The 21,356-nt window shown below is 39.1% G+C and overlaps 1 protein-coding gene across 2 annotated transcripts in view; it reads left to right on the top strand.

Annotated features, from left to right (window-relative positions):
* The window catches only part of CYTH3 (cytohesin 3), a 48,741-nt gene extending 28,362 nt beyond the window's left edge, over window positions 1-20,379 (top strand). For both annotated transcript variants that reach the window (XM_036392246.2, XM_036392244.2), the window contains 9 exons: window positions 1,776-1,894; window positions 4,413-4,493; window positions 6,536-6,648; window positions 7,721-7,869; window positions 8,642-8,753; window positions 15,817-15,893; window positions 15,975-16,046; window positions 16,180-16,334; window positions 16,960-20,379. In XM_036392246.2, coding sequence (XP_036248139.2) covers window positions 1,776-1,894; window positions 4,413-4,493; window positions 6,536-6,648; window positions 7,721-7,869; window positions 8,642-8,753; window positions 15,817-15,893; window positions 15,975-16,046; window positions 16,180-16,334; window positions 16,960-17,032 — 951 coding nt within the window. In that variant the 3' untranslated portion in view covers window positions 17,033-20,379. The remainder of the gene's footprint in view (window positions 1-1,775; window positions 1,895-4,412; window positions 4,494-6,535; window positions 6,649-7,720; window positions 7,870-8,641; window positions 8,754-15,816; window positions 15,894-15,974; window positions 16,047-16,179; window positions 16,335-16,959) is intronic.
* Window positions 20,380-21,356: the final 977 nt, after the last annotated feature.

Below are 21,356 nucleotides of genomic sequence, written 5' to 3'. Positions count from 1 at the left end.
TATGCACAGAAATTTGTTTTCAATACTTCAAGTCATGTCCATTATCAGTAACTTGTACAATTTCAAAAAACCTATTCAGATCAGTGTGTTTATACCAAGCATGAATAATATGGTCCAGGTGTTGAACCAAGGGAATCTGCTGTTTCTGATATCAGAGGAGAGATTCTCTTTTGATTTTCAGAGATGAAAGCTTTTTGTATAACTTGGGATGGGAAAAAGCACTATGTTTTGTAGTCAAATATTGTACAAATTAGCTTTGAAGGGATCAGTTCTGAGGCAAGCTCAGCAATTTCTGGTTCAAGATATAATGGATATATTCTTTGCAAAGAAATCATGTCTGTTGTGAAATGACTTATCAAAATATTAAGTTGTCAGAGTACCAGCCTGCCATCGAAATTTTTCAGATGATGATGAAATTGTTCTGAGAGAATTACATACCAGACTTTCTAAAACAAAGCTTCAGGCTTTATAACATTACAGTTTACTTTCCCTGTTAAATTAGGTCAGAAAACTGACCTTTTTTTGTCAAGCAGGTAACCAGTTAATTATTAAAAACTTGAATTAATCAAACAGAAGGATAATCATGCTTTCGACTGTTACTAGAAGGCCATCGATGCTATATTAGAAAAATGGGATTTTTTCAGTTGTAATGAAATAAATAATACTTCACTTGAAGAAATTGAAAAACAAGTATTTTTGAAATCCTGAAATAGTCTAGTAGAGGATATTAGTGATAATTTAGGAGCCTCTTTTGTACGTACTTGGAATCCAAGACATTAAGGCTACTTAAAGTTTCCATTTCTACTTTAACAGCAGGCTGTTGTTAGAGCTGGAAGAAATCAGCAGGAGTAGCAGCATCTGTGTTGGGGTCTGTGGGCTGAACAGAGGATGGTTACCTGTGCATGACCTGCTCAGTGTCAGAGCAGCATCCCTCCCATCCTTGCCATAATCTCTGTGTAACTCAGTCTCCTTTCTTTGCCACTTTCCAGAGAAGTCTCTGGGCTTCCCTGGCGTGTGCCAGTTGTAGGGCAGTAATTTATGGAGCAGTAGGAGTCCTGGGGCTTGATCAAGTACCCTCTGAGGGACAGGGTAAGACTCTCCACCTGCCTTTGGTAGCAGCTGACTGAGCAGCCCTTTGTGAGTAGTGTAGCTCAGTCCTTTGTGAATAGTTTAGTTCCAGCACAATCAGAATTCACTGATAATCCCAATCTCAGCATCAACTCTTTTAAACCAGTTTCAGTATCTTCAGCTGTGACTTCCTGCTGCAAGTAGTGGCTTGATATATTGGGTTGCAGTTTGTAGATGATACCAGATGCTTGATTTTGTGTCCTGGTGGTAATTAAGTTGTTTCTATGTACCTCTTCATTATATGATTTTGCAGAATATGGCTCTGCAGACATTGATGCAATGTTGGGAACAGGCCAGCTCACACATTAGCTCCAAAGAGCAATGTGCAGTCATTATTCAATTAATATTTGATCTTTCAAATCAAATTGAAAGGTTGAGGGATTCAAACTGCCACCTAGTACTTCTAGCCTTAAAAATGTGTTTTCATTTTCATCTTAAAACCAGTACTAAATATTGCTCATCTAACTGAAAAACATTTGTTTATCATTTTATTAAAAGAAATAAAAATCTGTAGGTAATGTAACTCTTAATGTGCTATGTGTATGTCTGTGTCAGTATATTAATACCAAATGTTATGAGTGATATTTACTTAAATGCTTGTGAAAGAAGACATAACATTCCTTTTCCTCTGGAATTGCTCTTCCTAGGGAATACAGTTTCTGATAGAAAATGACCTCCTGCACAACACTGCAGAAGACATTGCACAGTTCCTTTATAAAGGAGAAGGATTAAATAAAACGGTAATTGGAGATTACCTCGGTGAAAGGTAAAGTCAAAATATTGGAACTTTGCTCTTGAGTTTACAAAGCACTTTTTCACAGGTTTTGGGTAGTTTCGTTTCACAGGCTGCAGGAGAGAGCTGCTCATGTTCTCTAAGATCCATAAAAGCTACAGTGAGGATGTAAAACTGCTACAGTATTGTGTTAGGTTGTTATTTTTAAATGGGTACATTATGGAATGATATTTAATTAACTATAATTTAGTACTTTGAGTTAACCAAAACATTTGTCTGTAGTGCAGAATTCAATACCATGAGCTTTTTGAATGTCTGAGAGTTGTGTTGCAACACTCCTGGTAACTCTTAGTACTGTGTCCAGAGGAGGAGTGATTTACAGTCAGTAATAATTGGACTGTACTTATTAAAACAGGTATTTCCTGGACAGTAGCTCCAGCAGGTTCTGGTGTTGTCACTTCCCTGCACACACACGTCCAATTGCTCAGCAGGTGTCTCCAAGGGCAGCTGCACCCTGTCCTTATCAGTCCTGCTACCATCAACATGCAATGTCCATAGTTATGCACACTGTTGCAAAACACAGTCAGAATGCAAATGCCTTCCATTGCTGTGCAACCCAGGAATTGATTTTAAAGGCAGCTGAGGGAGGCAGCAGTGCAGTGGGTTGGAGTGTGTGTATGTACGTGCTGGCACATGTTCAGTGCCACCCAGGGAGCTCTCAGAGGTGACTCATGGAGGATGTGCTCCTGTGCTGCTGCCTTGTGCAGGTCCCTTTTGAGGCACTCCTCAGTCTGCTTCCAGCAGCAACAGCGTGGTTTTTGCTCAGCAGGTTCCTCTTGGCTTTCATAGGTTCAGTCAACGTTTTTACTGTAATATGAGCATTTTGAAAATAGATCTTTGTTATGAAAGCTCTATGCAGAATATGTAGACATGTCAACAGTTTTTATACAACAGAATTATGCCTCTCCTGCTTTGCCATCCCCTCTCAGGGGCCCATCATAAATTACTTCTGTATTCTAGCTAAATATAGCTGAAGACAAGACCAGGTTAGTCAACAGACTGAAATATTTATATAACATTCTGCCATAAAGAGATAGAATCTATATTACTGACTTTTATAGTTTTATAGCACTCAGCAAGCTGAAAAAATGAATGGTGTAATGGAATAAGGTAACACTTAAAAATATAGCAAAAATTATAATAAATAAGGGATGAATTGCAACCTAAAAAAAGACTTATGGTTTCTTTCTATGTGGGTAAATCTTCACTTCTTTTTTTAAGTGGCTTCCTGAGCTTTTTATTATTTGTCTTGTGTCTTTGGAGGTGTACTCAGCACAAGTACTGCATGCCTATAAACAAAATAAATAATTTCTTTAAGTAAAGACATACCCCTCTGGAGTGCTCTCTTTCATTACACTCTCATGCCACTTCATTGAAAAGCAGTTGCCCAGTTGAGTTGTGCATTGCAACATTTGATGAGAATTGCTTGGTTTTGCTGAGAGAACTGGGGTGTTTTTCTGTCAACAGTGTAGGGACATGCTAATGAATGAGCAGTTGGTTTTGAGGTATTTACTCCTGAGTTGCAGGTCAGTCTGACTGTGCAGTTAGTCAGCAGAGCAGCAGATAATTCCTGGTGGGTGCACACCTTTCTGTTTTTGGGTGGAGGCTGATACACAACATTCTGTCTTGGTGAGGTATTTAAAGCACACCCTGAGGATTATAAACCTTTATTCTTCTGGCACAGGAACTCACTGATGGTGTGGGCCAAGTTCTGTCCATCCACATAGTTTTGTGTTCATTACATGTTTAAATGTTAGTTTTGAATTTAAACACCCTTGTACCAAACAAAGCACAATGATTTGCATACCAATGTAAGAGATGGGTGAGAGGAAGCCCATTCAAAACCTCTTCAGATTTTAGTTAACTTTGTACCAGTTCTTGGGAATGGAGTAGGAGTACAGTACATGCTAAGCAGCTCTTTTCAAAAGCTGTTCTTTTTATTGGATGCAATCAATAGAAGCATTTTTGTTTCTTATCTTTGTATATAAATTAAGATACTGCTTCAATATTTTCTGTTCTTAGAGTGGAAAAAAGTTTGTTAATTGTATGTTGTATGGCTGGAGAAATTAGTCTTACATTAACCATTGTTTTAAGAATTCATGATAATTTCTCCAGAAGGTTTTTTATTGATTACATTTCTCAGGTATCCTCCTATGTCAAAGAGGTACAGTAATAATAAATGTGAAGTACAGTACAGTAATAATAAATGTGAAGTGAAGAAGGCAAGGCTATTTTTAGGTCATTTAAATAAGCAGTTCTAAAATAAGTTCAAATGTACTGGCTTTTGCTAACTTATCAGCAAAAATGGGCAAAGTATTAGTGTTAAACATGAAAATACCTTTCAAATAAATGTGTAGATTATTTCTGATGGCTTTATTTGATCAGTGTGAGTGTTTATTTCCTTATTTATTTTCAGAAGCAAATCGAGATAACTAACAAGTCTTTAAAGGTCAGAATTGTAATTGTCTGTTTCCATTTTTGTCTCTCACAGAGATGAATTTAATATTAAAGTTCTTCAGGCTTTTGTTGAACTCCATGAGTTCGCTGATCTCAATCTTGTACAAGCCTTAAGGTGAGTAAATTCTTTCTGTTTTTTGACTTGAGCTTCCTCTATCAAATTGCATGTTTATATGAGTCACTGTGTTGATTTATCATCAGAAAGCTGCTCTACAGCTCAGCACAACTGTACAAATTACTGTGCAAGTGAGCAGAGACAGCTCTGTTTAACCCTTCTGACTGCTTGTGTGTGTGCTGCCCTTGAGGGTGAAAACTCCTGGTCATTTCAGCTTATTTTAAAATACAAACAACTAAAACAGCTGTTAATCCTTGGTGTGCCTGCCATATGTAGACATTTGAAGACCTGGTTTATATCTTAGCACAGAGATAGGTTAAAAAAGAAATAAACTCTTTACTTAAGTAATTTTCTTCTCCTTTTACTCTACCTCAACTTGTCCTTCTGGGCAGGGAGGGAGACAAATCCACTGATCCATGCTCTCACTGATTATGTTCAATCACAGAGAGGTAAACTTTGAAACAAGTGATTTCCTTCTGCTTGCCTCAGTTTCCCACTTGTCATGTGAAAGAGAGTGTGATATCTTAGTTTGTTTTCTTCCCTTGCTACATGAACAATTCCCTTGATTTATCTGGGATGCTTGCATACAGTGACCTTGTGAGATCCCTTCTCATCTCAGTGAAAATCCGTAACAGATTGATCAAATTAGGTTGACTTAGACAGTTCTGCCTGGTTTTTTGCCCCAAGTGACTCCCTCCTGACACCAGATAAATGGAAATGTCCGTGTGATCTTTGTTTCTGGTGCAGTGCCTTGTGATGTGGAGTCAGAACAGCTTTGCTATGGTTGAGTGATGTGGTGATGATAACTTGAGCTGCCTGAGGCTTGGGCCAAAGAAGCTTTTCTGTGGCTGCTGAAGCTTGTCTGGGAAGCTTCGTATTCCTGTCTCTTTTTACCCAGTTTGATGTTAGGTTTGACTTTATTCTTCCTTAGCAGCTGCTACTATTAAATGTTTGTATTTTGGTAGCTTACAAAATTGGTGATCTGGGTTGGAACCTTGCCCGAGGTGAGTAAAAGACAGTACATAGAGCTGACAGCTAAAGATGGCCTGTGACACTTGAATATGATGTCCTAAAATGAAAACCAATGAAGACAGGAATAAATGGTTGTTATATTGGCATCCAATGTACAGGGAATAATGAGAACTTGTTTTGCATGGCAGAGCATGTAACTTTGCTGGTTTAGATCCTGGTTTAATTCAGATAAATCTTTTGCTAAGAGATAAAAGAATAAATGATGAAATTCATTGGAATGTTTTAGTGCCACAGTGTGCGAAAATAAATTTGTGAAGACTTCTGTCCTGTATGCATTCCAGTGTACCTCTATGTAGAAAGAATAAGTTACAAAAGTAAACTCTGTATTTCAGTTTATGCTGCTAAGCAGCAGCAAGATCTGCTGCATATATTCCAGAATTACTGAAATGATGTAAGTTGCTCTTTTTAAGGCCTAGGTCTGATTCTTGTAGGGTGAGCTTACAGTAGACAGGCAGCACCTCTCTAAGCAGTGGGGTTTTCTTCTTGTTGTTACTATTTTTAGAAGGTTTTGTATGAATTTAAGTAAATATGTTAAGTCTTTCTGTATTCCTTGTTTCTCTCTCCTTACACCAGCAATATTTTGTATGATGTGTCTTTTTACATTCTGAATAAAGTCTAGCTGACTGTTCATTGCTTTTTGTAGCCAGGAAACCCAGGGAGGATTGAACCCATTTTTCCCCCCATAGCATTCTCATGGCAAAAATGGGATGCATACAGAAAATTGTTTACTAGTCTGGAAAAAAGAGAGAGCCTCAGAATATGAACTGCCATATTATCTTGCCTGATAGCATGCAGTGTTGCTGGCTGAGTTACTGGGCTAGCCATCTGTGCATGTTGCTTTATAATAGCTCCTGACTTGTGTGTTGAGAGATTGAGAACATATTTCTAGGACATTCTATATAGACAATGCTGATTTTTTTTTCTTTTTCCGTTTGTTTCGGATTATTTGTAATAAAAAGCTGATATATAAATACTGGAATGAGTCTAACAACTATTCTTCCCTTTTGTAGGCAGTTTCTGTGGAGCTTCAGACTCCCAGGAGAGGCTCAAAAAATTGACCGTATGATGGAAGCTTTTGCTTCACGCTATTGCCTTTGTAACCCAGGAGTCTTCCAGTCTACAGGTCAGTCACAGGAAACCACAGGAGTTCTTAAGTACTTGTGTGATCCAAATAGAATTTTTATTTAGATATATGTGTGTGTGTGTGTGTGTGTGTTCTTCTGCATCTGATGCAAAGATGGAAGTTAGGGATAAAATAACGTGTGAAATGAGAAATACCTGAAAATGAGAAAATGTGACTGACTAATCCAGGAGGTGCAAGCTTATGGTCAGAATGGTCATTTTCATTTATAAAACATCACAGAACTGCACAGAATGCTCTGGCATTGCTGTTCTGTTTGCTCTGCTGTATACACAAATAGATTGCTCTTGATCACTTCATTTAAGGAACAGATAGGATGGGAAAAGGTTGGTGTAAAGCAGGTCTGTAACAGCTAGAGAGGAAAATAGCTACTGGTAACAAACTGCTGAAGATGCAGGCACATTTTCCCTCTCTGTAGCAGCTTTTCATCCTGCTTTTTCTCACACAGAATCTTGTACTTCAATTCTGGGAGAATTTTTACTATAATCATAACCATGTCAAGAGGCGTGATAAGATTTCCTTTGTCATCTTCTGATATTATCCAGTAGTGCTAGCTACCTCCTGTATGCCAAGGAATTGCATCAATTGTCACTTTCAGTCTTTTTAAATGCAGTCAGAATGTTACTTTGAAGAGACCATTCTTTCTCTTTGGAGAGAGCTTTGGAAGTACTTTGAGTAGGAGGAGGCTGATGGACCAGGTTTATTATAGCATCCATCACTATGATTTAGGCAAAATCTGTGCAGAGAACATTTTGCCCAACACTTAAGCGTTTCAAGTGAAATGTTAATTTAAGGTGATAGCAATAAGCATAAGAGTTTAATTTTTTTGGATTTTCATACAGTTTTTCTTATACTTGTTTTTTATTTGAATTGTAACATTGTTTTTCTTCTTGGACTTAATTAACAGCTTAAGGATTTTATACCTTTATGTACAGTGTCCAGGATTTTTTGACTGTTTCTTTTCCTTTATCAGCCAGGATGAGCTGTATACTAATTTTACAGGTTTGTACACACAACACATGGGAAGACAAACCATTTTTCAATCTGATTTCAGATACATGTTACGTGCTTTCGTTTGCCATTATTATGTTGAATACCAGCCTGCACAACCACAACGTGCGAGATAAACCCACAGTGGAGAGGTTTATCTCCATGAATCGTGGAATTAATGAAGGTGGGGACCTTCCAGAGGAATTGCTGAGGGTAAGTTGGGCTGGCTAGGACAAAGCCAGGCTTTGTGTTTTTAATAGCAGACTTTAAAGTGTGTACAACAGTTCTCAGGCAGATTTGTCAAGGGAGGGCAAAAGAACATTTTCTGGCATATGTAACCATTTGAGTAGCTGAAAGAAGCATTTTTTTGTTATTCACAGCTACTTTGAGCTAGTTCTGCCTATATCCAACCTTTTGTTGAGAACAGGCTGTTTCAGAGAAAGCGCTCTGTGTATCTCTCAGTAGTTTGCTTATGGCAAAATTCATGTGGAATTGGCTGCTTATGAAAAAAGTAGCATTTCTATCAGAAAAAATCGTAAAAATTATTTTTTCTTTATTGCCTCTCATTTTTCCCGCATTTTGTGAAGTTCCCTCCTTGAGAAATCAGTAAAAAAAAACTGCTGTAAGACAGTGTTATGGGCTACACCATTTTATGAAAACGCAGATTCATTTGGCAAAATTTGTACTAAATGAAACTGATAGTGAAACCTTCAAAATACTAAATGCTGAAGTTAAAATAAAAATGTCATTGCTAGGAGTGCTTAAGAAATTTTTACTGAAGAGAGACTTGTGTACAGATGAAGTAGTTTAAAATGAAACTTGATCAAAGTATTAAACAAAGGTAGACAGGGGGTGGTCCAGAATTTTATGGACAGTATTTCCTGTGCTTTTTATACTAATAATCTCAGAAGCAGTAAGATATCCTGGTTGCATTTTCTGTTAAGACATTTATTAATGAGGTCTTTTTCCTCTTTTATTTTTCTAGAATTTATATGAAAGTATTAAGAATGAGCCATTTAAAATTCCAGAGGATGATGGAAATGATCTAACGCATACATTTTTTAATCCAGATAGAGAAGGTTGGCTGCTGAAATTAGGTTAGTCACAAGGGCAGTTCTGCTGCTGTGTGTTTGTTCATTGTTAGCATGTTTGCTGCTCCATGTCTTCCTGCTTTCTTGTGAAGGTAACAGGTTTCACTTTGTATTTAAAAATGTATGAACCAAAATAAGTAGCTCCTTTACGTCTGAAGGCTGTTACTTCTTATTTTGCATACCCAAATTAGCAATCAGGTTCAAACTTCGGAGTTTTATTTCTGAGATCTGAGAAATAAAAACTCGTCGGCAAAAAGGAAACACCACATGGTATTTACCACATGCTGTGACTGATAAATAACAACTGAGTCTCCATAAGGTCATTTCAGAAAACCGTGTGTGATATTTCAACACAGTTTTCTGTGTACAAAAAAAGGATTTCTCTTCAAATAGTTATTTTTGTATGTCTTTATTTTTCCATATTATTTGTGAGTTTCTCTTGGTTTGGTTTTGGCTATGATTTTTTAATGAGTGGTTTAAATGTGCCTTCTTGTTTTCCTTATGGCCTATGACCTATCACCTTTCTGTTCTGTGACTGGCTGTCTCTGCTTATTCTGCATTAGGAGGTACGTATCTGATTGCTTTCCAGTCCCCTCTTCTTCAGTTGCTCATTCTTTTATTTTCTTCCTCCTTCCTCCTGGCTTTTTCTTCTTTTCTTTTCTTTTTTTTAATCAGATTCGTTGTAGCATTTTGCTTTTTCACTCAGTGTCACTAACAGTGTCATCAGTGGTGCTCTGAGAGACTGGCATGTCAGTGTCTGACTCACATGCAGGTGTGTTCTGCAAAAGAAGAAAGCATTTACGTGCAAAGCAGAAAAATAAGGATGACTTCAGCACACTTTTATCATTCATGGAAGAACATAACAAGGAAAGAATAATCTCTGTTGAGAGTAAACAACATGTCTTACTCTGCCATGAAGTTTCAGAGTGTTTTTGTTACTTGTTCATCAATGATAATAGGTTGTTGAAAGATTGATTACATTTGAACTACATATTTATAAAAGCTGTTCTTTTTCCTGCTTGTTTTCCTTTTGAAATATTTAGCTTATTTAAACATTTAGCTTATTTAACAGTCTTAAATGAGCTTCAAATTTAGGGTTGCAGGAACCTCAGGTAGTTCAGTTTCTTGGCACTGTGAGATGCCTTTGTTTTTACAGACTTATAAAGTTGATGGGATTCACTCTTTCACCTGGCCTTAGGGATTTTTTTTCCTATATAAAGGAGACTGACACTTTGTCTTAAGAGTTGTTTTCAAGACAATAAATTTTTAAATTCAAACACCAGCAACTTCCCTAGAGACAGTTGTTGGCCACTTTAATGTGTTGAAGTGGAAGGAACTCTGCACTTGGAGAATGGTGACTAAAGTGTGGAAATTGATGCTGCTGGGGTGCACATGGGGAGGATGGTGAAAGTGGAGCCTGGACAGAGCCATAGGCCACAGTGCTGATTGCACCTGGAACTTGGTGGTCATGCTTGTGCTGGAAGGAAATGGATGTGAAAAGGAAGCATTTGGAATTCATTCACGTGCTCCCCAATGTCGAATTCTGACCTCTGTGCTACAGATGCTGTGGAGCTCCTTTTCTAACTACAAAGAAGCAAAGCTCTTGCTTTTTGACCTGTATTGGCTCAGCTAGCACAATGTCAAACATGACCTTGCAGCTTTTCTCCATTTGGTAGCATGAGATGATGGTTAACAGAAAAGCCTTTCAAGCTGCTGTAGGTGGAATGTGCTTTTGGAGAAGAGGTCGAGTGTAAGGCCAGGCTGTGCCTGTTGCTGTTGCCAGTGCTCCCTCATGAACTTGCACATAATGGGAGTGCAGGCAAGTGTGAGTGTGTGTAGAGGAGTGACAACATCCTCTGTGGAAGAAACTGCCCATAAAAGAGATCTAATAAAAAATAGAGGAACAAAGAAATTGAGGAAGTGATGACTGAAAGTAAGTGAGAGCTGCCAGGAACTTCTGCACAGTCTGTCTGTGGTGCAAAGTCAATAAACCACAGGTCAGGACTGAGAGCTCTGTCTGAGTGTGCAGTGTGTAGGATGCAGATGAGGCACAGTGCACAGAAACCCCAGTAGTAAAAGGGTGTGTGAGGCAGAAGGGTGTTACACGTAACACTCCCACGGTATGAGGGTTGTTTGAATAAAGAAATGAAACGTGTCCAGAAGCCTCTGGTGAATCAGCCTGGGAATGCCTGGAGCTGGGCTTCTGTGAAAGACTGCATTTTTTCCACAGACACAGACTGGTACAGACTAATACACTGCTGGTTTAGATGCAATGACCAGAAATAAACCTGACAGTCTTTTTTTTTTTTTTCTTTTTTTTTTTCCTTTTATTTCTTTCCTCTCCTTCAAGCTTCCTATTTGCTAGGAGTCTTAAACTGTAGGTTGAGAGTGCTGTCTCAATCCACATTGTTTGCATTTTTACAGTTCTTTCTCTTGGGAAGCACTTCTTGTGAAATGGGTGTGGTTTCCTTCAGTTCTAGAAGCTTCTGATACTAAAAACTTGTGTATTGTTGAAATGCTAAGAAGACAAACACCTGTGTGAGGGTTTAAGTGCTCAGTTGTGATAAAACATAGAAGTTGAAATAGAAAGTTTTTATATAAAACTATAAACATGACTAAGACTACTTGCAGACTCTGAGTATATCAAGACAGTACTTTGTATCTGGTGTTTCTCATAGTCAGCTCTTCCCATTTATATAGTTGTGCCCCTTTTTTAGTATTCCATCCCTTACTGTATTGATTTTTCTCTGGGCAGAAGATAGATATTGTGAAACTTTAAAATATTGTAAAATTCATCTGTCCAAGAGACTACTCTGGGTTTTAGAAGTCTGGGAGGGTACAGAAGGCTTTTGGAGAGTTTGCTGCTCTGAATTGTTCAGAGGTGACCGTGTTAAGTCCGAGTGCCAAACCTGACAGCCAGACAGCAGTTCTGGTTTTATCTATCTAGACTGAGCCAGTGCCTTTAAATAGACATCTTTATCTTGGTAGGCCTAAATTATCATTCAGTTCTGCATCATTTGAAGCATGGTGTAATGAAAATGAATGCAGCAAGTTAAAAACTGAAAGCTGCTGAGTGCTAATGAGTCCTCCCTTGGAGCAGCTTGACACACTGTGAGCCTTCAGATTTTTCTGCATAATGAGTGGTGTAGATACCACGAAGTTTTCTGCCATCCACTCTAAAGTATTTTGAAATTGTTGCCTGTGCTCTCTTTGCTAATGCCCAAGTTAGAACTGTTTTGCCAGGAAGGTGTTTCCTTGCCTTAAACAGATTCTCTTGGCCGATTGCTTGGTTTGTGTAATATTTTCTTCTAGTTAGAGGGAAACTTTGACATTATTCCCCCAAACTGGAGAGGAAATTATTTCAGCCAGACACATGAGTGTGTTAATTTTTTCTGCCAGTCAGGCGGTTACGGAGTGCTTGGAGAAGGTCCAGGAGCTGCACATCCGGGGCTGTCCCGCCAGCGGTGCTTGTTCCAGCACATCTGGCCTTGGGAGGATGTTGTTCCTCCTCCCTAATGTGGCTGGGAGAACAGGGCTGTTCATCAGGAACCGGGGCCTTCCGGTACCTGCCTGCCTCTTGGGGGGACTGAGGCTCTTCCAGGTTCAGGCAATCAGTGCTGTGGCCAAGGGAAAATGATTTTTAAAAGAAAGCCAAACTTTGATCCAACCAACTGTGTAGTTGCTGAGTCTGTTCTGTCTGGTGCTATCCAAATTAACTGAGGAGAAAACAATACATTTTTGGTGTGTGCATCTCTCAGCTCTAAAACTTTTTATATAAATGACCTGAAGATTTGAGTAGAACTTTCTAACTTTAGGTGCCTTGCTGTCTTTAGCCTTAAGGCCTTTTTTACTTTGGAGATTTATGTTTCCTAAGTCCTTGCCAGTTATTTTCCCTTTATTATAGATGGTTTCTTTTACCTTGTTGCCTAGTGTGTTCTTTGCCCAGAGTTAAAAAAATAAAAATCCTCTGTCGAGTTACAAAGGTGAAGAGGATTTCTGTTCATTTTTCTGTACATTTTGCCTTGTAGTTTACTTACATTTCCACCTACTGTGGAAGATACTGTGCTTCTATATTTCATTATTTGAGATGTCTGTGCGTTTTTGTAATCAGGATGATCTTTCAGAAGTATGTCACTTATCTCTCCGTTTCTGTAAATGTTTATGGATTCATACTCTGGTTTTCTTGATCCTCTTCTGCTAACTTAATTCCCTCCAGTCTTAATCTTTAAAAGGCTGGGAGCTGGAATAAGAGATGAAGTATGGCCCTGAACTCTCTGTTGTTGCTTTATGAGCCTACAGCAATCTCAGCCAAGGACAAGAATGTTTTGTTATCATGTATTTTTACCTGTTAATCTCATGAGCAGTTTACAGGCCACAGTGCCTTATCAGCCACCTGCTTGAGCTGCAGCCCACTGTAAAGGCATATTAAACACATGTGATGTGGTGACCCCTGTAAATTTGATTAATACAGATTAGATTTTGAGCTTTATTAGAGTTTCTGTGCTGTTGACAGCTGAAACTCAGTATGAAACCCTCTGTATGGGGAGACAGAGACTTATATGTGAGAGTAGTTCCTTATCCCACCAAAAAATCCTGCCTAACTGCTTTCTTTTTTTCTTTTTTTTTTTTTTTTTCTTGTTGGAAGAGTAACTGATAGCTTGGTGGAGCAGAGACTTAAGGTCTATTTCTATGACTCCCATGAGTGCTGTAACCCAGTGAGCTACTGGCTGTTTTAGGAGAAGGGAGCAGTAAGAGGGATGTTGATGGAAATACATAATCTTCTTTGTGGCTTCCCTGGAACTGGGTGATGTTTCATGACAAAAGCTTCCTCAAAACTGCAGCATGATTACAGAAGGTTTCAGGCCTGAGAAATCTGGCTTTTCCAGAGAGAGTGGATGTTGTCAGGAAAACATTCAGCAAACTCAACTGCTGTTTACTGCTTGGCAATTCATATTGTTCTGGGAGTGTGTGTTTTAGGTGTGTTGTTTCTTTCTTCAATGATAAACAGGTCTTCTTTTAAATATATGGTGGTTACTGATTTTTTTTATTGTGTTTTGACATGGCATCACAGTTAATGGGAAATGCCTTTGTTCACTTCAATCTCCTCTGTGATAGTAACCTCTTTCCCTGTTGGATTCCTTCTCTCTCCTCCTGAATTATTTTCCTGCTAGCACCGGGCAAGCCATGACCTCTGATAGCTGATATTACTTGTTAGCCTGAAAAACAGGGTGTTTTAGGGTCATAAAATGTTAATTGATGTTAGTCTGCTGACCTTGGGGAGCAGAAGGTGGCTGGAGGCGCTGGGCTGTGTGAGATGGAGTCACGTTGTGCAGCCGCAGGGAGCGCCCGCTCCGTGACCCGGCCCTGCCTTTCCATGGGGCTGCAGCTCCTCCTGCCCGGCCCAAGCGCTTCCTGGTGCCCCAGCCAGCTCTCGGTCAAGGTGCTGGGGAATTTTTCTAGTGACTTAGGTGCCAGTTTGATCATCTCTGCCGTGTTTATTTAAGGATCTGTCACAGTGGTTGTACTAAAATTCAGTTCTTCCCTCACTGTCTCCAGTTCACTCAACCATTCATTGTGTCACAGCTTCTGCATCTTGCACTTTTTTGCCTTCACTTATTTCACCACACCTGCTTGCAGATTAATTTTTTCTTAAGATATGAGTGCATCTGGTGGAAACATCAAGTTTATTGAGTACATTTAATGTTGCAGTGTGTTAACACTGGGCTATTGTGGAGGTTGTGAAACGCAGCAAAAGGAAGGTACAACATGCAACAATGCAAATATGCAGTAGATTGGTATCAAGGAATGTCATGATATCCCTAGAATTGTTCTTTAATTTGAGTTGGATTTCTGTATTAAACAAAAACCCAGCTATCTTAAGCAGAACAAAAGATCAAAAAATTATGCTTATATCTTAAATTTGATTATATGACTTGGATTAAACTGGGTATCTTGTGTGTATTGATGGTGCTCTTTTATGCACAGGTGTTCAGTTGCAAGATCAACTCTTTTGAAATGTTGGCTTAATGAAATTAAATCACTGCTGAATGGATGATGCACAGGTGGTGACATAATCCTGAAGTCAGATAACTATGGTGGATCTAAACTTTTTAATAACATATGCATGCTCTATCTACAATTGTCTTTCTTGGAAATGAATTTTAAAATAATGTAATGTGGGAAGCCAGGTGTGTTCTGAAGCAGCCATTGGCAGAAGAACAACTGAGAGGGCCAGAACAATGCTTTTGTTTCTAAAAAGAAACTGTTCCCTATAGGGTGATATTAGCAGGTGTAAGGAAGAGGAACTCTGTGGTTGCTGTTGTCTAAACTGTTAATGAAGGAAAAATTGGCATTTTTGGAGCAGTAGCTATTTCTTCTGTCACGTGTACTCAATGATTTATTAACCCATGAAGAGAAGGTGTTTTTAAAATACTGAAAGATGACAAATTATATACCATATACTTATGGTATATTTTGGCACAGGATTTGCTCCTCATTGATGACACATTGTATTTGTTCTGTTAATGTTTCTGAGCACCTTACACACTTGATATTAAATCTGAAAGTAAAGACAGGTTATTAATCAGCTCTTTGCTCATGAGTGAGGTGACAGGAAGGTGATAAAAAGCCCTTTAATTTTATTGATGGGACCCTTTCCTTGCCCAGGACAAGCTGTTGAGGGGTTTCTCGTGTTGCAGGGATGCAGTTGCTGGTTCTGTGGGTGTCAGAGCAGCCCAGGCTGGCCTCACTCACCCCCAGCAGCAAGGGCAGGGTCCAGCCCTGTGCAGAGCTGGAATTTTTGGTGCAATGAACACATGTGAGGGCCTGGACAGAGGGAGCAGGTCTGGCCACTCACCGTTGCCCATGGCTCTCGTGCCACCTCCATAGCTGATGCTGCCTCAGGACAAGTTGCAGTAACTTCCTTTAACCTCACTCATCTGTGCCTGATCCATTTACCATTAAGCAATTAAACCATACTTTGAAAAATAAGAACCTAATTATTTCCTTGCCTGTTGTTGAAGCTCTGACAGCAGCACATGTTTAATTCTGGAATTCCTTTTGTTTGTAGGGGGAAGAGTAAAAACATGGAAACGGAGATGGTTTATTCTGACTGATAATTGCCTGTATTACTTTGAATACACAACAGTGAGTATATATCATGGTGAATTTTCTTTGTAATCAAGATTTATAAGTAACTAATAATGTGATATTTTCCTAATTTTTTAGGACAAAGAACCTAGAGGAATTATTCCATTAGAAAATCTTAGCATAAGAGAAGTCGAAGACCCTAGAAAACCAGTAAGACAGTTTCAAATTTATTTTTAAAACGAAGATGAGTAAACCATATGGAACTTAATTGTACTGTTAAATGAATTTATTTGTCAGTTTTGTTTTGTTCTTTTAAATTTATTGCTTCATTTCTACCCTCCAGAACTGCTTTGAGCTCTACAACCCCAGCCATAAAGGTCAGGTAATCAAAGCGTGTAAAACCGAAGCTGACGGCAGAGTGGTGGAAGGCAACCATGTCGTGTACAGAATATCTGCTCCCACCCCAGAAGAGAAGGAGGAGTGGATTAAATCTATCAAGTGAGTTTCAAGTCTTAAATGTCTTTCAGGAATGAAGTGTAAGCTCTTTTCAGAGTATGATATGAGGAGAATTTGTTGTAACTTGTTGGAAGAACTCTGATGTGGCAATGTCCTCGAGGACCAACAGTGAGCTCTGTGGGGCTGGTGGATCAAGATACAAATCTGTTACTGTGTGGTCCTAAGGAAATACTGCTGCTAACTCAAATGAGGAGAATATGGATTTGTTGTTCTATGCTAATGTAAACTCTTGTGTGAATTGTCTTTAAAACTAATTCTATTGGATTCTTACTTCACCCAAGAATTAACTTTAGTGACATGTATCTTAAGCATGTTCACAAGCAGCTTTAAACTTCCACAGCTTTACTTTATATTGGAAGGTTTCTAAGCAGACCCACACTGAAATAAATAATAGTCAAGATGTGAAGGTGTGAGCTCTGAACTAATCACAGTGGAATTGAACCTTGTGCTAAAGAAATAGTTGTGGTGCTTAGAAGTCAGCCATCTATCTTAACAGTGTGGAGTCATCCACAAGGAAGAGAGAACAAAAGTTTTAGTTTTCACAGCTATTGAAATAGTTAACGGGTATTTATTAACCAAACTGATGATTCCTTTTTTTCTCTTCCAGAGCAAGTATCAGCAGGGATCCCTTTTATGATATGCTGGCAACAAGGAAAAGAAGAATTGCAAATAAAAAATAGAACATGAACAGCAACTTGCAGACCTGCATCAACCTATAACTGAACATACTGTGGAGTGATAGAAGAAATTGGACAAACTAAATGAAGATAACTGTAAATTTTATATATATATACATATATATATATATATACACATTTTACTATGGCATAAAAACTTGGCAGAACTTTTCAGGGTAAATAGTTACTGGTATATAATTTGAAGTAAGCTTCAATTCCCAGAGAATTATTATATTGGAACTTAATTCAACTGAACACATGGAAGCCTTGTTTTCACTTACATTAGTGACAACTCCAGTTTACTTGGGCTGGGAGGGAAGGAATGCAGGGCTAACACTAAAATATCCTTACCTGTTACCTGAGCACACATTTCCCATAAAAGAAGGAGTTATTATAAGACTTTGAGTTCTCACTTAAGTGCAGCACCAACAGTGGAGCACAGCATGACCTGGCACTGCATTTTCCTATAAGCAGAAACCTCACAGTCCCAGTGGCAGTTCTCAGTTGTGTGTTTCACAGAACCACCTGAGTGCAGCTTTCATTCAGGATTCCTCTCCTGCCTTTCTGGAAATAGCTTTCCTTAGACACACAGTGGCTGGCAGCTCAGTGGGTACCTCTGGTGCCAGAGGGTTTGTCAGTGTGCACTGAAATACAAATACAGGCAGGGCCCAGCAGCAGAGGCTTGAGGCTGTGGCCATGCCATGAAGTACCAGATGTGGTCTGGTGTTTGCCAGTTGGCTAAAGCTCATTCCTGTCTGCTCATACACTCACAACAAACAATAAGGTTTAATGACTGGTTTAATCTGCTTTTTATATAGTAACTTCCTTCTTATGTTTGAGATGCTGTAGTTTGATTAACACTAAGTTGCTACTAAAGGAGAGAGATGACAGGGCTTGTGTGACTTCAGGCCTTGCATGTGAAAACACCCCCAGATAATTTCACATGCATTCAATGTTTTTAAAAGGAAAAGCCAGGAAGGTGAACTGTCCCTGTAAGATGCAGCCCTAGAGAGTTAAGCCAGCAGGATTCATTCCTTTGCTTGATAACAAACTTTGGACATAGTTTGTGCAAGTTTATACAAGTTCACTATTTTTATTGCATTCTTAAAGATGATTTTCAGATTTGTGCTACAGCAGTTGGAATTGAAAAACATAGACATTTTTACTAAAAAATAAAGTATTGATTGCCTGGTGCAGCTAGACTTCCCCACAGGCATGTGTCTCTTTTTGAAACCTGTGAAGGTCCTGCTGCTGGATCTTTCAGGAACACATCACTGGCTGCAGCAGATTTTACTCCAGTGCTTTTCTGTTGATAGCACATATTGTTCTTGGGGTAAAGCCCCTAATTCCACAACAGGGGCAAAAAGTGGGAACTTTTGACTCTACTGCTTCTATTACTTCCCAGTTTTTCCCAAATTCGTTGAACCTGAGCTGTGCCTACTGTGCCAGTGGATGCGTTGGAGACCCACAATGTTCAAGCAGCTTTGCTTGTTGGCTACAGGAGCACCTTTGGCTCTGTTGTAGGGAGATGTGCTGCACTGGCAAACCCACAGACTTACCAAGTTGATCTGTCTGAAATCTCCTTTGAACTGTAAGGGAGAGTCTGTTTCACTGTTCTGTCTTACTGATTTGCCTTGTTTTGCATGGAGTGTCAGCCTTGTGAGTGTTTTGCTTTATTGCATGTTTGCAAAAGAGGCTGAGAGGAAAAGAACAAAGTAAATTTTCCTACATTTTAGATTTTTCCCAGGGTGTGTGGAATTGCTTGGGTGAATGTTTAAATCTTAGTGCTTCCAAAGGAGTAAAACTCAGCCAGAGGAGGTAGAATCCTTGAGTAAGTGTCAGTGTGGGGATATCTTAATGGAACACATTTAAACTCTTTATAGAAATTAATTAAGTTGTGTGTCCTGTGTTTGCAAAGCAGCACAACGATGGAGCTGCTGCCAGCACTTGTTTGGAGTCTTCTGTTCTGCAGTGACATTTTGTTTTCAAGCACTGCCTACATCAAGTCTTAGCTTTGGACAAGTAGATTTGTAATGCAAATAGTGACAGGCCAGATCAGTGGTACTAGTGAGCAGAAATGTGAAAGGCAGCAAATACAGTATTTCTGGAGAAATGTGAGATTACAAAAGCATTAATAAGCCATGAAGCACTTTTGTATCAATTTTTATTTTCTGAAATACCACCTTTGAGGAAATCTATTTATTTAACCAGGTGAGGATGTCTGCCTATAAGCATGAAGGAAAGGCCTTGACAGTTCATTTGCTGTATTTAGTTTGAAGTTCTTATATCCGGCAGAAATAATTATTTAGAGTAACGTGTAACTGAGGATATTATAGCAGGAAATATTTATTTCTTAGCATTGAAATGCAACATCTTAAACAGGTGCTCAATGTATCTATTTAATTTACCAAAGCTAATGGAATAGCATTTTTGTGTGTGTTAATATTTGATTTCAAATGTTCTTTGTAACAGTATTAACAGGGAGTGAAACTGGCCCAAAATTTCCACTGGCCACGGGGCCAGTAAAACAAAGTGGCTTGTGAAAATTTTGGCCATATCAGGTACTATCCATGAGAGTGAAGAAAAATCTCTCAACCTTTCCCTTTTTTATTGGGCTTCAAGTCCAGGGGTGGCTACTGAAAGTGGCTGCTTGGTGGCATAAAGCAGGATCTGTTACAGTTTGGCCATGCTGAGGAAAAGTCCTCTGGGGACAACAGATTCTCCCTTCCTGTGGCACTGAAAGGTGAGGAATTCTTGAGCTCTTTGCTTTTGGCCTGCCTCTACAAGTGCAGGGCAGTGAGAGCCATGGTGTCAGTGCAGCTGGGAGGGAACTCCACACTAAACTTAAGCTCAGCTGGACTGACTTAAATTTTACAATATTCTGACAAAATAAGCTCTGCATCACTTAGCATTTTGAACCATTGTAGACTGGTACAAAACTGAACCTTTATAAAGTGAGCAGCATTTATAATGCTTCATATATAAAAAAACTGCATATTTTTAAGATTTATTACATATCTATGTAGATATGCTTGCTGGAAAAGCTAGGTCTGTTGTAGACCAGATACTACAAATTAAGACTTGTGGCTTACCAGTTTCATTTCTATATTTTCTTGGAAAATGTTTCTAGCTAGAGTTTAAATATAAAATGTAAATACTGTACAGGTATGTATTGATATGAGTATTACTTCGTGTATACAAGTGATTTGCATGACAAATATTCTGTATCAATCATTGTTATAACGGTGATGTTCTTATGTAAAGCCACTGCAATATTAATGTTTTCATTTATCATTAAGACCTGTTGCTTAAATCTGTCAATTTTCTCAAAAATAAAGTGTGAAACTGTACTGTCTCCTCATTTACCAGGAATACACGGCAGGCAATAGCTGACTCTTAAGAGGTTAAAGTTTAATTTTCCAACTGCTCTTGTAAGTAAAAGGCCTCTTTACCCTTAGGCACAGTAATTTAAATTATCAGGTTTAATTTTTTTTCAGAGAAGAAACCCTTCAGCTGCAAAATGTTTCAGTAAAGTGTGTTACCACACGAGTGTGACTCCAGTAAAAGGAGCTTTCCCTCGGGAGCCACCCTAAATTGAGGTATTTTATTTTGTCATTTCCCTGCCAGGAGTTTGTCAGCTGTGAGGGGGGAAGCGGATCTCTGCTCCTGGAGTAGATTAATTAGTTTCCTCAATTAGCAATTAGGAACAGGTGCTGCTGCTCCACAGCTCTGGGGCAGTGTCACCCAGTGCCCTCCCTGCTCCAGAGCCACTGGGGCAGCTGGGGCTCTGAAGGGAGGCACAGCAACAACACAAACTCCTTTGAGAAGTTCTGCTGGAGTTACTCATCAGACAAAGGACAGGACACCAAACCTTGGAGCCAGAGGACAAAAGAGGAAAAAAAGCCAGATACAGGACAGGAATGTTGGTTACTTTGCCACGTCACTTTATGTAAGTCACATAACTGTTGCCATAGGAACATTATGCAGGTACATTATGCTTTGGCTTGATGGTGTTCTCTGTGTACCAAAAGATTACTTTAAACTATTTAGTGAGACATTAACCTTGCTCTTTTTTGCTTTTTTTCCTGTTAGTTTTGGTTTTGTGGTTTGTTTTGGTTTTTTTTTGCCATACACAATACTGAGCTCCTGCTGAGCTCCCAGCCTGGTGGTGCCTGGCTGTGGAAGCTTTGAGTTCAAAGGAGAAGCCTTCAGCATCCTTGTCCAGGCAGCTGCAGTCCCAGTTACTGATTTTCTTCTCTGGCTCACACCAACAGCACCTTCTCCCCTACACTGAGGGGAAGATGTGACTTCTCCAGTGTCAAACACA

Source organism: Molothrus ater, chromosome 16 (genome assembly GCF_012460135.2).
Source record: "Molothrus ater isolate BHLD 08-10-18 breed brown headed cowbird chromosome 16, BPBGC_Mater_1.1, whole genome shotgun sequence".
Classification (NCBI taxonomy): Eukaryota; Metazoa; Chordata; class Aves; order Passeriformes; family Icteridae; genus Molothrus; species Molothrus ater.
This window is presented reverse-complemented; position numbering and strand designations above follow the sequence as displayed.